The following is a 26,675-nucleotide window of genomic DNA, read 5'->3' as shown; positions in this document are numbered from 1 at the left end:
AAACATGGGGATTTTAAATTGGCTTATACTAATCCAAATACAAGGGCAGACCAACTAGACTTTGCCCTACGTCCTGAAGAAGGTCTTGAAAATTCAAAGACAGTCAGCTCTGTTATGTGTGGACCGAAACACGTGTCAATGATTATGTGAACAATCTGGCAAATCAATAAACCAGATAAAATACGACACCTGAAAATAAGGACTGGGCCACAAACAATTGTTACAATATTTGGAAACGTCTGTATTAGTACATCAATACACAATGTATAAAAAGCCAAATTGATTTTACAGAAGAATGTAAGAATGAGATAGTATGGGATTGAGTATGGATGCTAGATATATGAAATAAATGTTGATGGATTGAATTTATGATTTTAAAACAATACATACAATGATGTGTTATATGTTTATTGATTACAATTTGTAATGTTTTTGATTAATCTGCGTCTTCCCTATCTACTGGTCCACCCTTCTGTTTGAATCTCATATACATTACCTGAAGGACCAGGGATTTTTTGCAGGTACATCCCTTTATTTAGAACCACATGAGGAGTCTACCAACATCTACAATTGTTTTAGGGGCACGTGGATGAGTCTACCCGTATCTACAATGGTGTTAGGGGGACATGGGTTAGTCTCCCAGCATCTACAATGGTGTTAGGGGCAAAAAGATGGGCTTACCAGTCTACAATGGTTTTAGGGGAACCTGGATGAGTCTTCCCGTTTCTGCAATGGTGCTAGGGGTAAATGGGTGAGTCTGCCGGTCTCTACAATGGTGTTAGAGGTACATGGATGAGTCTGCCAGTCTCTACAATGGTGTTAGGGGTACATGGGTGAGTCTGCCAGTCTCTACAATGGTGTTAGGGTTAAATGGGTGAGTCTGCCAGTCTCTACAACGGTGTTAGAGGTACATGGATGAGTCTGCCAGTCTCTACAATGGTGTTAGAGGTACATGGATGAGTCTGCCAGTCTTTACAACTGTGCTAGGGGTACATGGATGAGTCTGCCGGTCTCTACAACTGTGCTAGGGGTACATGGATGAGTCTGCCGGTCTCTACCACGTTGTTAGGGGTACATGGGTGAGTCTGCCGGTCTCTACAATGATGTTAGGGAATAACTGGGGGTGTTCTACCAGCTGCAATGATGGCTACCTGAGCTCAGCTGGGAGCAGTGGTGATTGTCTGCTGTGCACGCACAAGTCGGCAGGACACTATTCATCTCCAAATCTGCGTATTTGTGGAAAGAGAAGAGAAGGGTAGGAAAAGGGACACACTTTTAGGTAGAGCACAATAATGCAAATAAAACACACAACAGGACATGGCAGCAATCGTTGCAAAACAAAGTTTCATACTTAAAAACAACACTTGCGGATCGCACAATGTATTCTACTGCGAACAGTTTGGGTTGCGGCCCATTCCTAAGCCCCATGCCAGGTGCTACTTAATGGGACTGCAGTGACCCTGGAGCAGGTTGCTGTCACCTGCACCAGAATGCAAGACTTGGAGCGGGCCCAAGGACAGTCCACCAGGCCTGCCAGTCCATCCCTAGCCTTGTCTGCAACTCCCACATGCGTGCCTTACCACTCTTAGCAGCATAAGGATGGGTCACCTTGGGGGGGGGGGGGGCAACACACACAACCCACATTAAGTCGCCCTGGAACTCTATGAAGAGCTGGTCCGAGGATCACATGCTTTCTGCCGAAAGGATCCTTTGCTGGGGGGAGACGCTGCAGGGACACCAGTCCATATGGCTGGAGTCTGAGGCCTATGATACCCAGAGGCCTGGGTCAAGGGATACCGGCCTCTTCCGAAGAGCTCCAAGAACTTTGTGGAAGTTAGCTCCCACCTCGGACCAGTCCTTTTCATTGCCTTCTGCTAGCAGAGCCTGGTTGCCCAACAGAACCCCACTTTGAGGCTTGGTCTCTGCTCGGAATCATAGGAGCCCGTCGTTCACCCTAGACAGCAGATAGTGTGTATCTGACTGACTTTGAGAGGGTTATGTTGGGTTAAGAAGCGGTTGTATCGTGTCCATCACCGCCACAAGGGTCTTACTTCCCTGGGACATGTATGGAAAGTGACATCTTGTACCCTAGCCCATGAGCGTGTTGGCTGCACTAGTGGTTGTTGCTCAGTTCCAGAAGAGCCGGTTTCCTATTAGCCAATCTCGCCGGCTGCGCTGGCTCTACCTGCGCGTAGTGCCACTCGAAACTCTGGCCTCTGGAATGCAAAAGCCCCCTGCATGTACTCCATGTAAATTTCAAATTAAAGGGATAGTCCAGTAAAACATTTTATTTAAAAAATAGATAAGCAATATAAAAAAAATAATACTAGCACTATTTTTTTTAAAACTTCCTATGGAAAATTTTGAGCTATTCAAGCTCAAAATTCGCAAAAGCAAGCACATGGGCGCCTCCATTTTGTGAAATGGATGCCCGCCTGTGCTGGCTTTTGCTTTTGCGGCACTAATAAAGGAAAAGACAGCCAGCTGTAGTAAACCAAAGCTACCGCTGGGTGGCTTTTCCTTCATTGGTGCCGGGACTCGGAGGACGCGGACCGGAGACCAGAGCAGGAAAGCTGCAGCTGAATCTCGGTAAGTGCTATTTATTTTTAAAAAAAAATAAGCTCTAGCTGCGTTTTTTTTTCTAAGTTTTCCGGGCTGGAGGAGCACAGAAAACTTAGAAATAAAACCGCAGCTTTAAAAACGTTGAATTTATGTTTGCGGTCGCTTTTGAAGCGACTGCAAACATAAATACAACGTTGTGTTTGAAAACGCTGCGGTTTTTCTTTCCAAGTTTCTCAGGCTCCTCCGGCTCGGAGGAGCCTGAGAAACTCGGAAAGAAAAACCGCAGCGTTTTCAAACACAACCGCGTTGTGTTTATGCCTGCTGTGGCTATCACTTTGGGTCTAGTTTCTGCCTAAATCTGCTTCCCCATTTGGGGCTCACGGGCCCCCACAGTGGGGAGCCCGAGAGCCCCAAATGGGAAGGCAGATTTAGGCAGAAACACTGCAGCATTTAGCATTTCCCATTTGGAGCTCTCGGGCCCCCGTGGGGAGCCCGAGAGCCCCAAATGGGAAATCAGCTGTAGGGAGAAACACCGCGGCATGTAAACACAACCGCGTTGTGTTTCTGCCTGCCTTGGCTTTCACTTTGGGTCTCCGGTGCTCCCCTCAGAGCCAGAGGAGCCTGAGAAACTTGGAAAGAAAAATCGCAGCCTTTTCAAACACAACGTTGTATTTATGTTTGCGGTCGCTTCAAAAGCGACCGTAAACATAAATACAACGTTTTTAAAGCTGCGGTTTTATTTCTAAGTTTTCCGGGCTTCTCCAGCCCGGAAAACTTAGAAAAAAAACGCAGCTAGTGCTTATTTTTTTTTTTTAAATAAATAGCACTTACCGAGATTCAGCTGCAGCTTTCCTGCTCTGGTCTCCGGTCCGCGTCCTCCGAGTCCAGGCACCAATGACGGAAAAGCCACCCATTAGTAGCTTTTGTTTACTACAGCTGGCTGGCTTTTCCTTCATTAGTGCCGCAAAAGCAGCCAGCACAGGCGGGCATCCATTTCACAAAATGGATGCGCCCCTGTGCTTGCTTTTGCAAATTTTGAGCTTGAATAGCTCAAAATTTTCCATAGGAAGTTTACAAAATAATAGTGCTAGTATTATTTTTTTTATATTGCCCATCTATTTTTTAAATAACATTTTTTACTGGACTATCCCTTTAAGTTATCATTTTGGCTGGATCGCCCTCGGAGCTCAATCGATTTACCAGCCACAAAAATGTCTTATATCTATTTATTTTTAATGGCGTTTTCATTCCCGATTCCTCGTCAATTACCTTTGATCAACATGCTTATTTTTTTTAATTCAGTTTCCCTTTATTTGCCTTTTTTTCTACGTAAGAATCATTTGTGTCCGGTTTAATTTGCTTTGTCAAGAAAAGACACTGTATTGTGCATATTGTTTTGGGTGTGGTTAGCTCGTATCTGAGACACCATTGGAGCCGCAGAGAAGCACCCTGCTACCAAAGCCAGGAGCTTTTAGGACTTAAATCCGGTAATTTCATGATGTAGCTGGCCTTTGTAAAGTACTTTGGCTGGACTCTGCCACCATGTAAGACCTGCAATCATAGCTGGTATTGTGCCCTGCTGTAATGGTACTCAACTGAGTGACCTCTGGGGCTGAATCAGGCCTTCCGCGGGTAGAACCTGTAAAGTGGAGGCTGACCCCATGTCAGAGGCGTACACTTAACTCGTGAGCTATTGACTCGTAACACAAATGGCAAGTTATTTAGTGGATAAAAACGCTCTCTCGCCTCTAAAAAAGACAGGCAGGCAAATACAGCCTCATAAAACGAGGGTGATGGAGGTGGTGGCCTCATTGGCACGAATAACAAAAGTAGATTACCCAGAGTCCTGGTGCCAGGCTCCTGAATGCACGTCCATTCGCTGCCCAGGTTTTCATCTTGAGGGGGCGCGCGGAAGCCAGGCACCCGAGTAGCACTGCACCAACTGGATGAAGGGCACAGGGAGGGCCATGTGCAGATCCCTCAATGTTCCGTGCGCAGGGACATTGTCCAGCAGAAGTCCGCTGGCGCCATGACAGCTGCGCGCCTTGCAGGGAACCAGACAGGCCATAGCGGACGGGTATCATGTTAACCGATTTCTGCACATTCAGAAATAGAGTGGGCCAAAATGGGTTGCAAAGCCAGCTGTTCGATTTTGGTGTACCCCAAACTCTTCTCATTAACTAGATGTCATCAGTGCAGCAGGAAAACCGGGGGAACCAAAATAACACCTCAAACCCCTAAGGGTTCAAGTCTATCGTGAAGATGACCTCCGTGGACCTCAACGGGGCTGGGAGTTGAGACTGCAAGGAACAAGTGCCTTGGTCCTCAATAAAGGCCGCTTCAATGCGCGAGTTAGGAGGCTTTCCCGGTTGACTGGCATCATAGTAGGCAGCTGGTCGCACCACCTTGCAGTTCATGCCTCAGAGGGGTAGAGGAGGAGGTGCCCTGCCAGTTTCCCCTCACGAGTGGTCGTGCAGTTGCTGCATTACGGCCACCTTTTTGGTGGACCAGAGAAGCTTTGATAGGGGGAGACTGTTGATCTGGTCTTTACAGATACAATGATGGCTTTCTGAGCAGGGACCCAACCACAACTTCCTTTTGGTCAAACGCAACACAGCAGGCCTGTAATGGCGATTCACGGCCCTCCGGAATCGCGGCGCTTCAGAGATTTTAAAACTAGATGCCAGGAATGGCCTTGTGGGCCGCCCAAGCGTTTACTATGGACAGACCCTCAAAAGGCAGAACCAGTGTGGAGTTTGCTGAATCAGTCCTGCAGCACAGCTGAAAGCAGCATAAGTACCGGAGGAGCGCTGCAGAGAGATGCAGATTAACAAATAACCACATTAATGGGCATTGGGTCACACAGCCAGGCCTCTAACTGCATGCAGCTTCTCTGACCTGCCACTAAGCTGGACTTTCTAGGATAGGGCATGTGGGCAACTTCAGAATACAACCATAACACTGTGCATCGGCAAAGTGCTTGCCAGCAACATGGTGGGTGGAAGTGGAGGTGCAGGCTTACCTGCAGCATGGCACGTGCAGGCATACTTGCAGCCTGGGAGGTGGGCGATTACAGCAGCAAGGGAGGTGCATGCTTAACGGCGGCACGGCGGGTGCATGCTTGCTTGCGCATGGCATGGTGGATGCTTTGGCGGGTGGATGTTTGCTTCCTGATGCTAACCTGCAGCAGGACAGGTGGATAATTACCTGCAGCATGGCGGTCGGACGATTACTTGTGGCATGGCAGGTGGAAACGTACCTGCAGCATGGCAAGTTGATTGCTGGCAGCATGGCTGGAGGAAGTTTAGCTGCAGCATGGCAAGTTGATGCTTAATTGCAGCATGGCAGGTGGAGGATTGCTTGCAGCATGGCAGGTGGAAGCTTAGCTGCAGCATGGCAGGTGGAAGCTTACCTTTGGCATGGTAGGTAGAGGCTTACCTGCAGCATGGCAGGTGGAAACGTATCTGCAGCATGGCAAGTTGATTGCTGGCAGCATGGCTGGAGGAAGCTTAGCTGCAGCATGGCAGGTGGGGGGGTTTCATTGCAGCACATTAGGTGGATGCTTAATTGCAACATGGTAGGTGGAGGCTTACCTGCAGCATGGCAGGTGGAGGCATGCTTGCAGCATGGCAGGTGGAAGTTTAGCTGCAGCATGGCAAGTTGATGCTTAATTGCATCATGGCAGGTGGAGGCATGTTTGCAGCATGGCAGGTGGAAGCTTGGCTGCAGCATGGCAGGTGGAGGATTGCTTGCAGCATGGCAGGTGGAAGCTTAGCTGCAGCATGGCAGGTGGAAGCTTAGCTTTGGCATGGTAGGTAGAGGCTTACCTGCAGCATGGCAGGTGGAAGTTTAGCTGCAGCATGGCAAGTTGATGCTCAATTGCAGCATGGCAGATGGAGGCTTAGCTGCAGCATGGCGGGTGGGAGCTTGGCTGCAGCATGGCGGGTGGGAGCTTGGCTGCAACATGGCAGGTGGAGGATTGCTTGCAGCATGGCAGGTAGAGGCTTAGCTGCAGCATGTCAAGTTGATGCTTAATTGCAGCATGGCAGGTGGAAGCTTGCCTGCGGCATGGCAGGTAGAGGCTTACCTGCAGCACGGCAGGTAGAGCCTTACCTGCGGCATGGCAGGTGAAGACGCTGGCTTACTTGCTGCACAGCAAATGAAGACGGAAGCTTACTTGCTGCATGCCAGGTGAAGACAGCAACGTACTTGTTGCATGCGGGACAATTTCCCCCTGATCTGCTCAATAAGTGTCCCATTTGCCCTGCCAAGTTTCCAGATAACGGTGCGAGTAAGGTCTCGTGCACAGAGGAACCCACGCCTTATTCAAACCACACAAGGAAATTTGGCACTTGCTGCTGCTCTTGACAAGAACAACCCTATCATCAGCAAATCTGAGAGGCGCGTGCATGTCGCGAGCCGCAGAAGCATGGAACCTGCAGTGACCGTGACCCAAAAGCAACTGTCCAACTGCGCTGATTAAAATGAAATTCCTACGAGTTCTTTTATTTAATCAGGACCAGGATCCCGAAGCACTTCACGCATGTTCCACATAACAGCAATTAGTTGCTTTGCCCTGGATCCCAGTGAAAGTGACCAAAATACTACACGTGTCCTTGATTGCATCTCTTTGGTTCTCACAAAAAACTCAGAACTAAATCCTCACTTTCTCTCTGTGGCAAGGGTGAATTCAGAGGCGTAAACAGGGTGGAGCCTGTGAGGGCAAGGCCCACACAAAATCTGTAAATACCCACTCAGCAGCGTGGTGGGGCATTAACAGATGTTAATGTCACTGCAGTTGGCCCAACTACATTAGCTTCAGGCCCCACTTGTCAGACAATCCTGACTCCGCCTCTGGGTTCAACACTGTCTCCGGCCACTCATTTAATCCCCAAATGAAGGTAAACTATGCCACGCGGCTGTCCTTTTCTCCATCAATGGAAGAGTAGCAGGTCAGGGCCCGGTGGCGACTGCCCAGAATGTAGAGCTGCTGCACCCGTGCAACAGAATACCCGGAGGCCATGTGTTGGGTAGTGATGAAAGCAACTCACGGTGCCACATCACACAGAGAGTGTGGTATCCACAGTTTAGTGGTAGAGAACAGCTGGGGGAGGGTTGCGGGAGGGGGTATCTCAGTGCTTGCCACTACCAAACTGCATCTCTTCACGCCTCTGCATAAGGAACTATGAAGACCAAGGACAGGGAGCTTAGCAGCTATCTATCCAATCTTGACTCCCAAACACAGGTTGAAAGCATCTTCTGAGAATGCCAGTGAAGGCTTCGGGGCTGAAAGGATCTGTGGATGCTGCGAAGAGGGTTCCAAAAGTAGATGCCAGGCAGCACAAGCTTTTACTATGGACAGACATACACAGCCTTTCACCCTCAAAAGGCAGAAGCAGTGTGGAGTTTGCTGAATCAGTCCTGCAGCACAGCTGAAAGCACCATTAGTACCGGAGGAGCGTTGCAGAGAGATGCAGATTAACAAATAACCGCATTAATGGGCATTGGTTCACACAGCCAGATCTCCAACTGCATGCAGCTTCTCTGACCTGCCACTAAGCTTGACATTCTAGGACATGGCATGTGTGCAACTTCAGAATACAACTATAACACTGTGCATCGGCAAAGTTACACAGGGAAGAGTGGCAGCAAATGTTTAAGAAGCATACATTTATCTAACATCTGTGCTAAAACACTCCAAAATGGTCCACTATGCACGATAGTATTACATAACAGAACAATGTGATGACTACTTCTGACAGGGCGTGGAACGAAGTGACAGCTCAAACTCTATCCAGACACGAAGAGCATTTAACCATGAACCATTCAGATTATTTCACAACTGTCTCCAACCAGTGGTTCCATCTCCAGATGAGTTAAACTACAACTCACATGATTCCCTACCAATGACTATGCTGGGACTGGCGAGTGAAATTGCAGTACAAAACATCTGGAGGGCCAAAGGTTGCCCACCGTCGGTCTACACATACTGCCAGTAAGTGAACGTGTGTCTATAAATTCTACAAAGCCTCTGAGGTCAAAACCAAAGAGAAAAAGAAATAACTTGAAAAAAACCTACAAGGGGGGAAGTAACTCCAGGAGGCCGGGCGCGTTCCTTGGGCCGGGAAGACTGGCCGGGCACAAGACAAGACAGCAAAAAAGAAAAACAAAGATTAAATAAGGACCTGTTCAGATGAAGAAGCTGTTACAATCACAACATGGGATGTCATTGCATTAAGTTTCAGAGTCTATAAGGTCCAGTTCAGCGCCAACTTCTGAAGAATGTACACACACTGTAGAGCTGCAGTCACCATTCTTTGCCACAGCATCCACTCAGCACACAAAGCCCCCCACTCCTCCCCCCCCTCCACAAGAGGCCACAAGCTTCAAGGCTTGCACTACATGTGACCGCTCCACTCAAGCTATACAAATACTGGCTAAAAATCAGCACGCACAGGAGACATTTCACAACTCCACAACTATCCTTTGCATCAACAAATCCCATCTCCAATCATACCTTACGTTTCCTTTCAAGGGCAACTGAAACATGTACAAAAAGAAATGTTACTCAATTTCACAAACATAAAAACAACACAGTATATGTTCACTAACAATACACAAAAGTGCGACTCAAAATGTGTGATGGGTTAGGAAAGCCCACCTCAATCGTCTCTGATGCAATGCAAATTTCTTTTGGCGAATGTTCACTTTGTACAACTGTATTCCCCGAAGAACTGTGTGGGAACACATCATACAAAATGTCAGGATATTTTCAAGTTCAGCCCATGTGAGCAGAATTCAAACTCCACCAAGTGCATGCTGACTGCAATTGGAATGGAAACCTTCAGCAGCAAAGCTCTGCTACTTCCCAATGGATCCCACATCGTGCAGTTTAACACGTCATACTGTGGTGTGCCTGTGGCGATTGCCAGTTTGATCACAGTTTCAAAGGTGGTAAAGTGTTGCAACTTGGCTTTTCATCCACCAGTGTGGACGGAGCTAGTGCTATTGAAATGGTCTGAAGTGAAGCCATCACCTCTGAAGTTCCTGCATCCATCACCGAGAATGCATACCTCCTGGATATGAAGATGCATATCACTGGCCCCACACAGACTTTCATAGAAGCATCAAACTGAAGACTGCAACTGGCCAAAGATTTACTGGAGAGAACACGAGACTCGTCAAAAGAAATGTAAGCCCTGTTAGAACGCTCTACTCCAACAAATGGGAGCTCCATCCTGGGATCCATTACCAACTGGCTGACAAATACAGTTTTTTCCTTCAATCCATTGAAGAGTTTTTGGGACTTTTCTGGAAACATAGGCTTTGGATCACACCTGTGTTCTACATCCTCACACACTTCTTAAAAAAAAAAAAAAATGTCGACAATGGTGTGTTTTCGCATCTATACGAGTCTGCTCTTTTGTCGTTCACCACTTTGTTTTTTTTTTCTTTTGTTTTTTTTAAATAACAACAAAGTTATATTTCAGGATACCAGGATACCACTTTGTTGTTTCTATTATGCCTTCATCAGGACACAAATAGAATAATTTGGCCCCATATTCATTCTACAGTCACAGAGTTTCGTATCAGTGTTGGGTGAACCCTTGGAGTGTCATCCAATGACCGTATATAAGGCGTCTTGATTGAAACTTCGAGATGTATTGTTCGCCAACATGAAAAGATCGACTAACTAAAGATTTGTACATTGAAGTGTAAAATGCAGTGTTTAAGTGAAGAACTCTGATGTACTGGAAATAGCATTTTATGCAATAACAAGGGACCTCATTGAAGAGTCCTAAGAGCAGTCAATTGAAATAAGAAGGGTTCATCCAACACTGCTACAAAACTGTGACTGTAGAATGAATATGACCACATACATAGAGTCCAAAAACACACGATTGTCGACATTATGTTTTTTAAAAGAACACAGTGCATTGTTGAGTAAATCTGAGAAAGGAAACACAAAGTCAATCACATTTCTGTGTTGACTTTTTATGGGTGCCAATTAGGCTTGACCGATGTAGATGGTGGAAATTTAACATTACATTGATACAGTCAGGTTTGAGGTACATGGAACAGAGTCCAGAAAATCTACTGTGTTCTATGGAGTGAAAACTTGCCCAAAAGATAGTTGTATTGCGTTAGAGACAATTGAGGCGCACTTTATCAACCCCATCACAACAACATATAAGTCTAAATGTTGTGTATTGTTAGTGAACATATACTGTATTGTTTCTATATTTGTGAAATCAAATAAAATGTATATAGTGTTTGGGTGCCCCTGAAAGGAAACGTAAGGTACGATTGAAGATAGGAGGGGTTGGTGCTATGGATAGTTGTAGAAAAATGAAGTTGGGAAGTGTCTCCTATGGGTGCTGTTTTTTGTTGCTGTTTTTGTTGATTCAATGACGTTGTAGGGAGACATTGGTCCAGGCCTACCTTTTTTAGGGTGCTCTGTTTTGGGGCCTTGGTGCAAGCACCAGATTTTGCGATCAGTTATGTTCAGTTATGACCAAACACTGTTCAGAAACTGGCACTAACAGACGGCACCTAAGGCAGCTTGAGCAAGTAAATGGTGGCCTGGGCAGGGCACAGAATCACAGTTCCCGCCTCATGATGCTCGGATGGGCTGGGTCACCCACGGCCTAAATTCTAGATCACTTTTGGATCAATGGAAGGGGATTCAGGAATTCCCCCGTCAGGACCACTGTGTCCTGTCTAATCCACAAGGAAACAAGGGCGGAAAGAGCATTTGTTGAGAAATGCATGCATCTCATGGAGATGTGATTTGCATGAGCGAGGAAGGTGGAAATGAGGAATGAGCACCGCCCCTCTTTAAAGCATCAGAAGGGAAGAAGGTAAGAGTGCGGCTACACAGCCTTTGCCACCTTCAGGCGACTGCACACCGCTCTGCCCTCCTGCGACACTAAAGCGGTGAAGAGGACCAGAAGAGAGGCCTGCCTGGTCTACGCCCCAAGACTCTGGAACATCCCTGCCTTCAACATTAGACTTGCCCCCTCGCTTCTACACTTTAGGAAGGCGCTCTGGGCCCTCCTCTTCAAGGGATGCCCTCTACCCCCAACACATCTGCCCACACACCCTCCGCTCCCCAGCCTACCTGAGACTGGGTGATCTGCTCCCCACGCTTTCCTCCCCCGATTGCTTCTAGATCCCTTGCTGACAAATGTCCTGCCCTCGCTGTCCTGTTAGCTCCCCACTCCCTCGTTTCTCTGCTCCCATCAGCGTGTTCTTCCCCTTATGACTGCAAAGTGCTTTGTTGCTCCCAAAGCTGGGCCCACGCTCAAATACCCCAATGACAGGCGGGTGTACCGCTCTGCTGGCTTGAGTGTAACCGCCTCGCCTCTGCACCATTGTGAGGTTTTCAATTGGGCATATCTCGATTCATGCCCCATCAGTGGCCGCCAGGAATGGAAATCGAGTGCTACTCGGCATGGGCAAGACCACCACAAACATCATCAGAAATTTAGGAAACCATAATACAATTCACAGTTCAAGCAAAACCTGCAGAGGGTCCAATCCTCTCCACTTGACTGGCCTGGTGTAGACACGCATTCATCTATTCTACACATACATGCATGCATAGGGGCCAGCACGCTCCGCCGCCCAGCTCAACACCCACACGCCCAAGTCTCACCTAAGTTGAAAACTGACCAGCAACAAGAGTCTATGGCTGGAGATGCGCTCTGAAGGGCAGGAGTGTGCGACTCCGGTTGCACAGCAGAACTGCATGTTTTTTGGGCAATGCCTGCCTACACCCCAGCAAGGTGTGTGCAAAGTGCAGGCCACTTTCTTCCCAGCCACCACACCCCAGCCAGAGAGAGGAATCACTTTTTCCTTTTATAAACACAGAGGGTGGGGCCGGTTCCCCGGCGCACCCTGTAATCGGACTGCCGGAACTGGCATGTGGCACCCTGGCGTGAAGAGCCGGGTGCTGCCTGAGAGTGGCAGCTGTGAGCGGCGCGGGCCTGCCTATGAATCTCGTGTTAAAATGCGGGCGGCCACAGCCAGTCACACATGGCTTCCGGCCGCCTCTGGCAGCACCAGATGTTTACAGCGGCTGGCATGCAGAGTGTGAGGATTGGAGGCTGCCGAGCCTGCGTGACGGAGAGTCCACTCCATGCAGGTGCTGGACCGCAAGCGGCTGATCCAGGCAGCCAGGCGACCACAGGCCGCAGAGCATCGTGGGATGCACACACAGACACTGTGTGTGTGTGTGTGTGTGGTCGTAAGCAGTGTGTAAACAGAGCGAAACAACGGGGACACATTTCAGGAAAACAAAATAAAATAAATATAACAGACGAGGATTTGCTCAAGTTCACTCCCACATCTTACAGAGTGCCCCACCAGCACGCCCAGCGTGCACACGTTAGCGGCTGCAAGCTGGTGCGTGCCAAGTGCAGCGGAGAGCGGAACCACCAACACGGAAAAGAAGCGCCCGGTCCAATGCTTTCTGCTCTAAAGCTGCCTCTGTATTTATGAGGGGAGGGGAGGGGCGATTGCCATCAGGCACTCATTACAGGGCCCCCTTTTTTCCAAATCCACAGGCAAAGGAACACCACAAGCCCTTCTCGTGCATGGAAAATGTTACAATGCACAGGGCCTTGGCTCCCAGGGGTGAGCGCTGCACAGGGCGGCGTCCACCGAGCCAGCTGTGCAGGGCCACTCCAGCCCTGGCTTTTAGCATGGGCACGCCAACCATTCATCTTCAGTGCGCGGGGAAGAGAAAAAGGACATACACAAATCTGACGTAGCCGCCAGACCCAACACCGCCTTCCCAGGTCCTGCATTACCACCTGATTCCTGAATCAACTGTTTAGTCTGCAACCCTCCGCACATTCCCCTCTCCCCTGCCCTCCACCAACCCCCCACACCCTGACATAACACACTCACTTGGTTGTCGATGTATAGGCCGCGGTTGCTCTATTAAGCAGGAGGTAGGTAGCTTACAGGTGCTCCGTTACTCAAATTACTGCATCAGGTTATTCTACTCTGCGCAGCACACCCTTACACTCCCCACTTGTTGGCGAGCAGCATCCGTTGAGTGGAACTGACGCTGTTACTTTTCCTTTATAATTTAGCATGCCCTCGAACTTGATGGCGAGCAGCATCCGTTAAGAGGAACCAACGCCGTTACTCCCCATTTCGGCAACGGCTTCACTTTGAGCCAATACCACTTTACTACTTTTCCCAGGTGCAGGATCGTTAAACATCTTTTTCACCCCTGTCGCCTGTTCCCCCCTTCTTTTTCCTGTGATGTCGGGGATTGAGGCTGTCTCCACTCTTACCTGTGCTTATAAGCTTGCACAGAGGGGATGGCCTGGCTCGCCCCCACCCGCCTCTTTCTTGCACCTTGCCTACTCCTTCCCCTCTGCCTGTTCCTTGGTGCCTTCAAGTCTGGAAAGGACGCCCCCTGTCCCCCTGCCTGGCCTATAGTTGTAGGGGGATGGGATCCTTGGTCCCAGGGGTGGCTGGTGGGGGGGGGGGTGGTGCCTACATTTGCATCTGCTTTAGCCCTCGCTGCGTTCGGCGCATTCCCCGGGCTGAGACAAAGCAATGGTACAAGGAAGCACATGTACACATTCAGCACAGTCTTAAGTGTTTGCCTTCCAGGTCAAAGGCCTTTGGGAGCAGGGACGTTGTTTAGGGGTCGCAACTGTGACTCCTGAAGTCTCCCTTGCTACCCCTGTGGTCTCCCTTGCTACCCCTAAATGAAAAAAAAAACCAAAATATATATATATATATTTTAATTGAGGCTCCTGTTCTGGGGGCAGCAGCATGTGGCTCTTTGCTTCTGGAGCGGCTGGTTTTCTGGTAGCTATAGCCGGTAAAATAGCTCAGTGGGTAGAGTGCTCACTGCTGCAATGTGTGTGTGACCTGCAGGTTCGACTCCCGACAAGGTCAACTGAGCCTTTCTTCCTGCTGAGGTTGAAAAATGAGTGCCAACACAGGTTGGGTGACACTGTATGTATATTTGCTCTATATAAAGCGCTTAAGCATAAGTGCTCTATAATAACACATCATTATCGTTTGGCCTTGGAAGTCTGTTTGCATTCACAGTAATTTGGTAATATGGGCCTATACGCACTGATATTAACGATACATATTGTGATCCATTCTTGTATGAAATGTACATCACATTATAGTGAAGATAACAGTGTGGAGGGGTGCTGGCGAATGGGAGAATGCAAAGCTACCCGCTAGCCACCTTCAAGGGAGGACAGACTGAGCAGAAGGGAAAACTTGTATTCTTTTCTCGCCACCTTCTTCCATTCTTATCTATGCTCTTTCCATTCTTTTCTTGGCACCTTCTTCCATTCTTTTCTCGGCTCCTTCTTCCATTCTTTTCTCGGCTCCTTCTTCCATTCTTTTCTCGGCTCCTTCTTCCATTCTTTTCTCGGCACCTTCTTCCATTCTTTTCTCGGCACCTTCTTACATTCTTTTCTCAGCACCTTCTTACATTCTTTTCTTGGCTCCTTCCATTCTTTTTCTCGTCCCCTTCCATTCTTTTCTTGCCCCTTCTTTCATTCTTATCTCGCCACCTTCCATCGGCACCCTCTTCCATTCTTTTCTCGGCACCTTCTTCCATTCTTTTCTCGGAACCTTCTTCCATTCTTTTCTCGGCACCTTCTTCCATTCTTTTCTCGGCACTTTCTTCCATTCATTGTGTTACTTTGGCCAGAGCGCTGATTTTAACGAAATTGAATTACTGTAACATCCTCTTCCTAGGAACTTCCAAAACCAATTTAAATAAAATCCAACTATTACAAAACAAAGCCCTTAGAGCGGCTCTAGGTATAAAGAAGTCAGGACATATATCCAGCATCAGGAGAGAAAACCACTGGCTGCCAATTGAAGCAAGAATCATCTTCAAAACACTCAGCACCATCTATAAATGCATCACCAACAAAGCGCCTAGCTACCTCAACAACTTCATCAAGAAAAACATCTCCTGTAGGACACTGAGATCTAATAAACTTGCCCTCTTAGAAGTTCCTCAATATAAATACAGTAGAGCAGGAGGAAGTAGCTTCAAATTCCTAGCCCCATCCCACTGGAACGCACTACCCCTTATTATCAAAAATTAGGACTCCCTACTAAGATTCAAAAAAGCACTGAAAACTTGGTTATTTAACACATATTAACTTCAACTAGTCCTATTCCATCTTAGTACTAGAATGCTTCTGGTTTACCGCCTTTCTTTGAATCTAAACGGTAAATGTAGTCCCCATGGCCCCCATGCACCTCCAGGCGTCACCTCTAGATCTGCAACTAGTGTTTAAACAAAATTTGACCTGCTACTTCGACCGATTGTAACTTAGTATAACAAATGTGATCACATGATTTATTTGCAATTCAATATAAAATATGTTCTATGTGATGGTAACTGTATACAAATTCTACAATTTATTGAATCTTCGCCGTGATACCTGTGGGTCTGGGCGAGTAACAAATGCAATAAATAAAAAAAATATATATATATTTTCTCGGCACCTTCTTCCATTCTTTTTTCAGCACCTTCTTCCATTCCTTTCTCTGCACCTTCTATTCTTTTCCATTCTTTTCTCGGCACCTTCCATTACTGTCTCATTATCGTCCATGCACTCTCCCTGCACCTGTGTCTGCTGTGGTTGGTTAAGTGTCCCCTGAGAGAGAGGCCACCAGGGGGCGCACAGGCAATGGCAGCCTGAGCGTGCAGCTCCCACTGAGGCCTGGCTGATTTGGAGGATTGAACCCCCCCGAACCCCTCAGGTGAACTTAACGGGGCGACTCAGCGTTGTGACCCCCCGTGCGCCCCAGGCTCGAAAGAGCGATCTTCGGGAGCCTCATGGTGCCCGAGTACGGGCCCCGACACACGCGAGCGGAGAAGGAAGACAAGGCCTGGGCGGCCGCGGCTCCAGAGGAGCAGAGACGTTTCGCCGAGGCCGCGAGGAGACACCGGGCGCGCTGCCCCCGCTCCTCGACCGGCCCCCTGCACCCGCGGGAGGAGCGGCCCCCGGCGGACCGAGAGCACAGACCAGGAGCGTGAGGCGAGCCCCCGCTCCCCCCGCCCGGGCTGGAACACACTGCCCGGAGGCCATAGGGGAGTAGGGGTTAGGGGGACTGGAGCAATTGGGCCCCCACTTATTGGGACGGGTCGTTCCTAGGCCCTGAACAGTCCTGCAAAAGTCAAGGCGGGCCGCACAACAGAAGGCCCAGCAGAAGAATAGGAGTGGGAGGCACGAACAGGCCGCCCTCGGGAGTGGAGGGATCTGCCAGTACTGGGTGAAGACGGCGAAGCGGAGTGACCGGACCCTCTGACCAGGGGGATACCCGGCCACATCGGTCCATTCCCTCCCCCACGGGAGACATTGAGGAAGGCAGCCACGGAGCCCTGCCCCCCCTGGGCCAAGCCGGACGGATCCAGTGGCCTGCTCCGTCAGGAACCACGGCTGCCACAGTGAGACTGGCAGTGGTATACGGTCCAAATGAGGGCCAAGCCCAGTTTTGGGAGGAGGTGGGGGAGAACTCAAACTCTTTGTCCGGGGTGGGTTGGTGGTTGGGGGAGATTTCAACATGGTCATGGACCCAACCCAGGACAGAAAACGCGTTGGCCCTCAGTTATCCAGGTCAACTGATGAGATCATGGCCCGGATCTTCCAAAGGGTTAACTCAGAGCTGGGCCTGGTGGACACGATCCCGACCCCTAGGACGGGAGCCCCCTCCTTCACATATTATTCTACCATCCACTCTTATTTCTCTAGAATAGATTACATCTTAGTGGATGAGACCCTGCACCCATTCGTTACCGGCCACAGGGTCGACCCCGTCCCCTGGTCAGACCATGATTTGGTCCGAACCACCATTGCAAGGGGCTGGCTAAGCGACCGCAGAGGTAGATGGAAATGCAACAACTCCCTGTTGAAGGACGAAGTCCGCGCTCAGGAGGTGCTAGAGGCCATAACAGAATTTTTCGAATTTAATGACAATGGGGAGGTAGGTCCGCACACCCTATGGGACGCCTTCAAGGCAACTGATAAGGGGCCTCCTTATCAAAATGGGTGCCCAAAATAAAAGAGTAAGGAATACCCAGGAGAAATCCCTGAGGGAGAAAATAGCTCAACTCCAGCCGGGGGGCCCTCCAGCAGGTCCCTTGGATCAAGATCAGCTCACCACTCTGACCGATTATAGGCTCCAGTTAAAAGATCCTCTCCTGTACAAAACGGAACGAAGTCTCCAACTGGTTAAGCAAAGATACTACGAAAAGGGGGATAAAGCGGATAGGATCCTGGCCTGGAAACTGAGGGAGGTACAGAGAGATAGAATGGTAAAGGCAGTGAGGAACGAGGAGGGGATCATGGGCCACGACACTACCCACATAGGAGAGGCCTTCCACGGATATTACGAAAAACTTTACTCATCAGAATACAATGGGCGGGACGAGGAGATAGAAGGGTTCCTGAACTCAATACAAATAAAGGTCCTGACCGGGGAGATGGCGGTGGGGTTAGAGGGCCCGGTGACCGAGGACGAGGTGGAACATGCAATTAGCGGAATGAAGGTGGGCACTTCCCTGGGAGAGGATGGCTTCACAGTCTATTTTTATAAAAGGTTTTGCTCAACCCTAGCCCCACACTTAGTGAAGGTCTTCAACGCGATACTAGAGGTGGGGACCCTTCCGGACTCCATGATGGAGGCCATAATTGTTGTGCTGCCCAAGGAAGGTAAGGACCCCACGGAGTGTTCCTCCTACCGCCCGATATCCCTGCTAAACATCGATGTTAAGGTTCTTGCCAAGGTAATTGGGAGGGGGATGGAGAAGATACTACCGAAACTGATCCACGGGGACCAGGTAGGGTTTATAAGGGGTAGGCAGGGCTCAGATAACATCCGTAAAACCATAGATTTGATCCACCACGCCCAGGAGTCGGACCTTGACGCAAGTGTCCTCTCCCTGGACTCGGAAAAGACGTTCGCTAGGGTCGAATGGAGATATATGGAATTCCTCCTCCAGAAAATGGGTTTTGGCGCACACATCAGGGGATGGGTGGCTGCACTATATAGAGCTCTGAAAGCAAGGGTAAAAGTAAATGGCAGGTTGTCGGATCCCTTCCCCCTTTCACGGGGCACAAGACAGGGATGCCCACTGTCCCCCTTGGTATATTGTCCTTACAATGGAACCCCTGGCCATAGCAGTTAGATCACACCCGGATATCAAAGGGGTTAGGAGGGGCGAAGTGGAATCTAAGCTTTCCCTGTTCGCCGATGACATCTTGGCTTACCTGGTGGACCCCGGCTCCTCCCTCCCCCCCTTTCTGTCCCGAGTGATACATTCGGGCACTTCTCGGGGCTGAAGATTAACGCATCCAAATCTGTTCTACTCCCCATGAGAACAAGGGACCCGGGCCTAAACCGCATGGGCACACTTCATGGGATAACAGTGGGAAAGGTCTCTATCCGTTACCTGGGCTTCCTCCTCACTAGGGATCTAGCCAAACTAGCCCCAACCAACTATGACCCTGTCTTGGCAGGAATTACCGCGGACCTCAGGAGGTGGGGCTCAATGATTTTGTCCTGGTATGGCCGCATGACGGCAGTGAAGATGAACGTGCTGCCGCGTCTGCTGTAGCTCTTCACCTCTCTCCCAACCAACATCCCCGACCACACTATTAGGATTCTACAGAATGTGGTCCGCAAGTTTATTTGGCAGGGCAGGACCCCGAGGACCGCGAAGGCGGTCCTGACCCTACCGAGAGAAGTGGGTGGGTTTGGCTTGCCTGACTTCCAACTTTATTGCCGCGCCGCCCAACTGCGTGTCCTCCTGGAGGACATGAGGGAGGGGATGGGCACTTATTGGTCCTACTTGGAAGATATGGATGCACACCCTCTCAAAGTTAGAGACCTCCTCTGGGCCCCACACAGGTTTATCCCGAATAGACTCAAAACCCACCCCAACCTGGGAGTTCTCTGGGCAATCTGGAAGGAGGGCCCCCAGACAGCGCACCTAACGTCGTGGCCATCTCCGATGTCCTCACTCTGGGGACACCCCCTCAGATTGGGTAACAGAACGTTCAGCAAGGCACAGGCCTGGTCCGACTCGGGTCTGGAATGGGCGGGGCAGTTGTTCCAGGAGGGGGAGTTCCTTCTATATGAGGATCTGAAGGATGCCATCGGGCAGGGGTCCATCTCCATATTCGAATATCTCTGCTTAAAGGGCATCCTTTGCGACCAGTCATGGGGCGAGAACCTGAAGAGGCAGCTAACGCCCTTTGAGAAATTACTTGACAAAGCAACCTCTAGGAAGGGAGCGGTCTCTGAGATGTACAAAATCCTTAACACTGCAAATTTAGTGGAAAGGCGGGGTTTCCGCACATTCTGGAATGACCTGGCAGGTGAGGTGATCTCGGAGGACGCCTGGTCGCGGATATTCAGAATAGCTTTTCACTGGAACTTATTCACAGCAGACATGGAACACAACTTCAAGATTTTGCAGGAGTGGCACAGAGAACCTGTGAAATTATCAAAAATGTTTACGGGAGTGTCCCCTATGTGTCCGAGGGGGTGTGGTCAAAATGGCTCGAGGGGCCACATCTGGTGCCATTGCCCAAAAGTGCAGGCGTACTGGGAAAAGGTCAGGGGCTGGATGGCGGAGATCACCGAGGAATTGCTCCCCCAGAATCCTCTGACGGTGTTGTTGGGTCTCCCCCCGGAGGCCTCGGATGTTTACAGGTACCCCAGAATGTGGGAAACAATGCTGAGGGCAGGAAGGGTGGCACTGGTGCAGAAATGGAAGAGCCCGGAGACCCCATCAAAGGAGGACTGGCTAAAGAAGTTAAAAAATATGTTCTTAATAGACAAGCTAACGGCAATGGTGAACAATGACTCTGGCTCATTCCTTGAAAACTGGTATGGAGTGCAGCAGTCCTGAGGATGGGACGTGCACTGATGCCAGGTGGAGGCACAGGCGGGGCACAGTGGGACAAGACTGGGAGGTACCAAAGACATAATGGGCGCCCACGGCCCGGGGGTAGGCGGTCGAATCACAGCCATAAAAGATTGTCGACATTCGCATTCATTACCAAGCACTGGACACAAAAGAAAAGTCCAAGTCTCCCAACATTGCGGTTCAGGTTTGATTAAGCGGTTAGGGGGGTGGGGTGCATCGGGGTGGGGGGAGGAAGGGAGGGAGGGGCGGGGTTTGTTGGGCCGGTCATATGTACAGCTCTTGAACATGTATGGAGCCCGTTTGTTATATTTACAAAAATGCTAATAAAACCAAAGTAAAAAAAAAAAAGTGTCCACTGAGAAATCCACTGGTGAGCCTGGCATTACCTTGAGCTATAAATGGCTTCGCCTGGCATTACCTTGAGCTATAAATGGCTTTGCCTGGCATTACCTTGAGCTATAAATGGCTTCGCCTGGCATTACCTTGAGCTATAAATGGCTTCTTACCTGGTTGAAATTCTCACCCGTTTAGAGCACCCCCAGAAGTAACATGGCCCGTGCAAGGTTAAATACTGGACAGTGGACCCGCCCCTTGAAGGCAGCTTGAATCTACTGATTGTGCCAGAAAGGTAGGATTGTGCCAGCTCGGACAGGTGTGAAAAACAAGAACTTTCCACGCAAGATCACACCTCTCTGAATGTACTCAAGTGTGTCTTTTGCTGAACACATGGAAGGCGACTCACAAAACACACAGGAGGTTTTTCACTAGTCCATTCTGATAGGTCACATGACTGCAATGGTGATCTATACAAAGCTACTGCTACAAACACACACACATTATACAAACAGGCCCTTTCAGATGATGACAGCAAAGTGTGAGAGTTGTTCCTTTTTTAAATAGCAGCGAGCCTGTACCTTCTGGAGAGTAAAGGCAGTACAGAGACAGCCAGGTGGCTATATAGTGACAGTACACACACATGCTCACAACCACTCATCCATTCAAAGGCCAGCAACACCTCAACACTAGTGGTGAGTCTTGTGGCCTGGTGGTGGCAAGAGGCAGCAGAAGAGTTTTGAAGTCGAGCCCAGGCTTATTCTCACCGACAAGCGTGTTTTAACATCAAAAAGGTGTTTTCATAACTGGTCTTTGCAGCCAAAGTACAACCCACAATGCCTGAAAGAGCCTGGGCGATTAATGGCCATCACATTCCTGGAAAAGTGGGTATCCGATCCACAAGTGGCGAAAAGGGGGCCTGGCATAGATTCTGAAGACACGGCTTACGCCCCTAGGGAAAGAGGAGGAACATGCACAAGGTTTACAGCATAAGGAAGCAGTAGCAGCTCCCATGCCTAGGGCGGGAATGAGCGACGGGTGCAGTCCACAGCATGGGGGTCTTACACTCAGGAGGTATACACAGGCTAGTCCAATCACAGAAAGAGACGTGAAGGACTGGTTATAGGGTCCTGTACCGTGCACTGTTGCCACCTGCGTGGTCTCTTGGCGCTCTGGCGGATCTGCAATGGAAGCGGCGTTGGGGGGGGGGGGGTTTGTTAGTGGGATCGAGAGGGAGAAGAGCAAGAGAGCTTTGATGTTCTGTTGGCAGCTTCAGTTCGGAGAAACCGGTCACTGAGCGTCAAACTGGCAACAGGAGTATCGATGGTCCTCCTCATGAAGCACGCAGCCAGCACACGACCCCACATCTCTTCACTACCCAACACCCACTTCCAATGGGCTCTATCCATTGGGCACAAAAAAGCAAACCTGGAGAACAGCACAGCAACACCCAAATAAACAGAGGCATAGAGTGGCGGGTGCAAGAGTGGCCGTGGAACCCACACTGGAGGAGAGGGGACCCCACTCAGCACTCGAGGTGACTTCATAGCAGCTAACTGGGTTGCGGTCCAGCGCACAAGACATACCTGGTTTCGGCACAGAGTTGGTCATGGACTGGGGCACCTTGTCATTGATTAGTTCAACACACTCGCTTGGAAAGAAGCCCACCTGCAACGCAGAAAAGGTACAGAGAGGTGAGAGGGAACCTACCCGGCTTACGGGGCAAGCACACTTCCAAATGGCTGTCTATAAACATATGCAGAGCTTATAGTATTTTCTATCACTTTAAGCAGGACATGTGTAATTCCTAAACTGTACAGAAGAACATTTGACTTCTCGCGGTGCCAGAGTTATCCGCAAGCAGGGGCAGACGCTTCACCGGTCAGCACGGCAGTTGGGTGCTAAGGGCTGTCACAGACTCTAAGAGGCCTTTAAACCTCATTGAGCACCTATGCACAAGCATCAGGCTGCAGTGAAGCCGGGCAGGTAGAGAGCGGCATAGAAAATAACGCTCTCCACTGAATTCACCTTATAGTGGTTACCACAACCTCTCGACTACAAGATCCACAGCAGTGAACACAACATTGTCTGCAAGTACTACAGCCAACCTGTTGCGGCCCAAAATTCCCGGATGTTGCTGTCTCCAGAATCAGTACCTGAAATCCATGCTTCCCCCTCCACCATGACGTCAACTCTTTCGGAGGCATGTCAATGACGGAGACAATGTCACCCACCTGCAGGGGGTAAAGGGACATTAAGTTGATAAACACATGAAAGGATCAAAAAGCATGTAAGACATTCAATGCAATACAGGTATCCTATTATTGCCAATACTTAGAACTTAACACCAGAGAAACAAGTCCAGTATGATGCCTTCCTTACACAACTATTGACAGACGACTGGGTTATTCGAGGCTTGTATAGCACCCGTTCATTAGTAGGACATTGGGCGAGGCAGATGAGAAACCTGTGGCGTTGATGGGTGCAGGTCAGCAGTACCCAGTTCCTGTTTGCCAAGGTTATCCATAAAGAAGAGGCAACCTTCTAATGTACTAAAGCGCCTTGGATCTGTCTAAACATTGATGTCGGACAGCATGACCGGGCTAGAGAGGAGCCCTTAGTCATAGGTGGATTACTGTTGATGGGCTAGTGGCTAGACCTATGGGGCTGACTGTGCAGGGTTTGCTTGTGTAGTGTAAGGTGATAGGAGCTCTTAGGGGGTGGGAGTAGGCCTTACTAGGCAGAAACACCTGCAACCCTGCACTCCTACCCCCCTGGCTATTTGCAGATAGGTCCCATGTTTTAGCTTGCAATGTCACGTGCCAATCCCTCCCCACCTCCCCCCTCCCTCCGTCTCCAATGAATACATTAGATTTGAAGCGGAACAAAAACAAACATCCGAGTTGGCCAATGAAGGAAAGGAGCAGCCTGGGGCTACCTGCTCAGGGCTGTGGGAGGGAAGAGCATTTGGTTCCGAGAAAGGGCTGCTTGAAGTTTCAGGCGCGCGGTCACACATTTCATCTTCCTTAATATCCTAGCTGGATGGCCATGGTATGCCCACAGTAATAGCTGCGGTGTTCCTCAGCATATGCAGCTATAGCTGCTGAGCAAATCAAAGCACTACAACAAACTATATTCAACTGTATCTTTAATCATTTCTATTGTAGGTAAACAACACACAACTCCAATAATAACATTGCAATACTATATTAAGCGTGTGTGTTTAAGGCAGAAGCTGCAGAGAGGTCTCCTTTCATTAAACTGCCAGAAGCTAGATAGTCACTCTCATGCTAGGAGCCCAGCTACTGCCAGAAACTAGACAGTCATTCATGCTAGGAGACTAGCTACTGTCATAAACTAGACTGTCACTCTCATGCTAGGAGACCAGCTACTGCTAGAAACTAGATAGTCAGTCTCATGCCAGGATACCAGCTACATTAAGAAGTGTGTGGGATGGTTTTACAGTAGATGGTATTTGGTGCTGTGCTCTGTGCCAAAAAAGCCTGCCTAGGAAGGATTTGTGCAGATGGATTTGGGCTTGCGAAGTGTGTGCTCACCCTCACAAAGATAGTGCCCAAAACAGCAAAGCATGACGGGCAGATCTGTGTGACTGCCAGTGGTCAAAGTGTGAGGGAGCGGTGTTCCACTACTTTTAAAATTAAAAAAAAAAAAGTTTACTGTTCCTATACTTTTATTTAAAAAAGAAACCATTCCAGAATGACTTAGTTTTAAAATAAAAGTGTTGGAAGAAGTTGAAACTTGCACTTCAGTAAATTGCACTGAGCATTTCCTTAAGCAGGCGCATGTGTTTGGATTGCGCGTGGGGGGGGGCGTGGTGATGGGGTTTGTAGGGAGCGGGGGCAGACCAGCAGGGAACATAGTTCCACTACTGCTTTTCCTAGACTCCGACCCCTGGTGACGGAAACTGGGGTCTCCATTTACAGTGGGCGCCTACGGTGAAATGGACCATTGTGGTTTCAACCAATGAGGGAACTCAGTCTGGAGATAAAGACATGCAAATCATTTAACGCCTTTAATTAGTTGGGTTGGAGGCAATTACCCAGACCACATTTTGTTTAATCGGTTTCACTTCTTAAAATGCTCCACTTGTGTGGTTTTATCAGAGAGTAAGTCTGGGTGTCTTCAACATAGGTGTAAAATGTACACCCAGCGGATGGAGCAGCGGAACGCCTTCAACCTATACTTTAGAAGCAATGGGGGCCCAGAACATTCTTGGCACAACACAACCGTCTTTTCAGTAGCCCTTCCTTCACCACTAGCCATAACACCCCGTGGCTGAAGCAGAGCTCTCTTGCCTGCGAGTACAACACACACATCCCTTTTACTACCATCAAAAGTGAAACTCTGGGATTTACAACTCTTTTCTCCTCTGTTCTTGAACCCATCAACACCACAGGTTTCACATCTGCCTCTCCCACTGTCCCACTCATGACCCCCCCACTCGCTCTTGCAGAGCCATCCCCAGCCAGGCCCCAAAAGTGGCAGACGGGCACAGTGCAAGACCACTTACATGACCTGTCTCAGGCACAGAACTTTGACTTGGGGAGCAGGTTTTGGTTACAGTGTTACCTCGAAGGACAGCTCATCGGCGGCCTGCGCGTTGTAGCGCTTGATCACGTGCGCAGCAGCAATGGCCGGGACATTGATGGAGGACTCCTCATGAACCAGGAGGTGGTTCCCTTTGTTATCTATCTGTGAAGACAAAACACACGACTGTGGGGCAACTGGAGGCATGGCTCGTACTACTCCCCCTCCCCCGCCCCCACTGCTGCTTGCACTGTATGTGGTTTTACATATAGGACACTCCTAGCCACTGGGAAGGAATGACTGCAACGACCGGGATTGAAAATGCCCCGAAATGGAAGGACACATCCAAGGACAGTGCAAAGAAAGCAGGTGAAATGCCCTTGCACCACCGATAACTACGGTCATGTCTTTCCAACAATCAAACACTGAGGTTTTTAGAATGAAGTATTGCGAGGAGATGCCTGGACGGTGTTATCATCCAACCCCCAAGCTATGGTCTCGAGAAGAAGCCAAGGGTGCAAAAAGAGGGTAAGAGTCAATAAATCATGTTACAGCCCTCTCCACCAGGGCAGTAATTGCATTATATTATGGTAAAATCACACGAAAACAGTTTATTTTCATGACCACGTTATGATGCATTGTGTTATGTCATGTCCTATTATGTCTTGTTTTGTGATGTAGTATTTGTAAGGTCGTGGTGCTTAGCACAAGGAAGAGATGGGTTGTGGAGCAGCTGGAAGGAGACATGTTGCACTCCCAAATGATCAATAATTGAATAACACAAGTTACTCTGTCCAGGTAAAGGGTCGCATTGCAACAGCAGACTCTACAGCTCTTCTTGAACCCGAGATGAACCTGCTGCCCTCAATTAACAGGATGAGACAGCAACAGCCAAGGTTGTGATGGGGACAAAAGGCTGGATTATGCAGATTAACTCCCAGAAGAACCCAGCTTCAGGCCAAGAGGAATCAAACCTCCCACTCCACTATTATCATCTCCACAAAGCTACTAGCAGGTCTCGAGGACTTCTAGGAATCTTGGTCCAGGATCTTGCTACCAGTAGATCACCAGACCAAAGCCACCCTAATTTAAGGGTGCCAGTAATGCCTCCCGGCTGTCTTGTCTATGGAACGTGGCCGTTTGTTGCCATTAAGGGAGTTATTAGAAGGTCTTTGTCCTTGTGTTTTCTTGGGCATGGTTTCAACATGCATAGGCTCAGAATGACACCCTGGCACTATGGGAGGTTTAAAGGTCTGAGGACTACTAAGCCAAAGACAGAGCTCAT

General features: G+C 49.2%; 1 protein-coding gene across 14 annotated transcripts in view; it reads right to left on the bottom strand.

Moving 5' to 3' along the window:
• The window catches only part of ARHGAP32 (Rho GTPase activating protein 32), a 1,621,198-nt gene that overhangs the window by 230,038 nt on the left and 1,364,485 nt on the right, over positions 1-26,675 (bottom strand). For 11 of the 14 annotated variants that reach the window (XM_069614162.1, XM_069614164.1, XM_069614161.1 and 8 more), the window contains 5 exons: positions 25,433-25,555; positions 22,999-23,076; positions 22,429-22,510; positions 8,642-8,692; positions 1,152-1,226 (listed from right to left, as the gene is read on the bottom strand). In XM_069614162.1, the coding sequence (XP_069470263.1) occupies positions 1,152-1,226; positions 8,642-8,692; positions 22,429-22,510; positions 22,999-23,076; positions 25,433-25,555 (409 nt within the window). The remainder of the gene's footprint in view (positions 1-1,151; positions 1,227-8,641; positions 8,693-22,428; positions 22,511-22,998; positions 23,077-25,432; positions 25,556-26,675) is intronic. The other 3 variants (XM_069614159.1, XM_069614158.1, XM_069614160.1) reach the window with 3 other exon arrangements.

This window comes from Ambystoma mexicanum, chromosome 9 (assembly GCF_040938575.1).
Source record: "Ambystoma mexicanum isolate Mex_15411 chromosome 9, UKY_AmexF1_1, whole genome shotgun sequence".
In the NCBI taxonomy this organism is placed as follows: domain Eukaryota; kingdom Metazoa; phylum Chordata; class Amphibia; order Caudata; family Ambystomatidae; genus Ambystoma; species Ambystoma mexicanum.
This window is presented reverse-complemented; position numbering and strand designations above follow the sequence as displayed.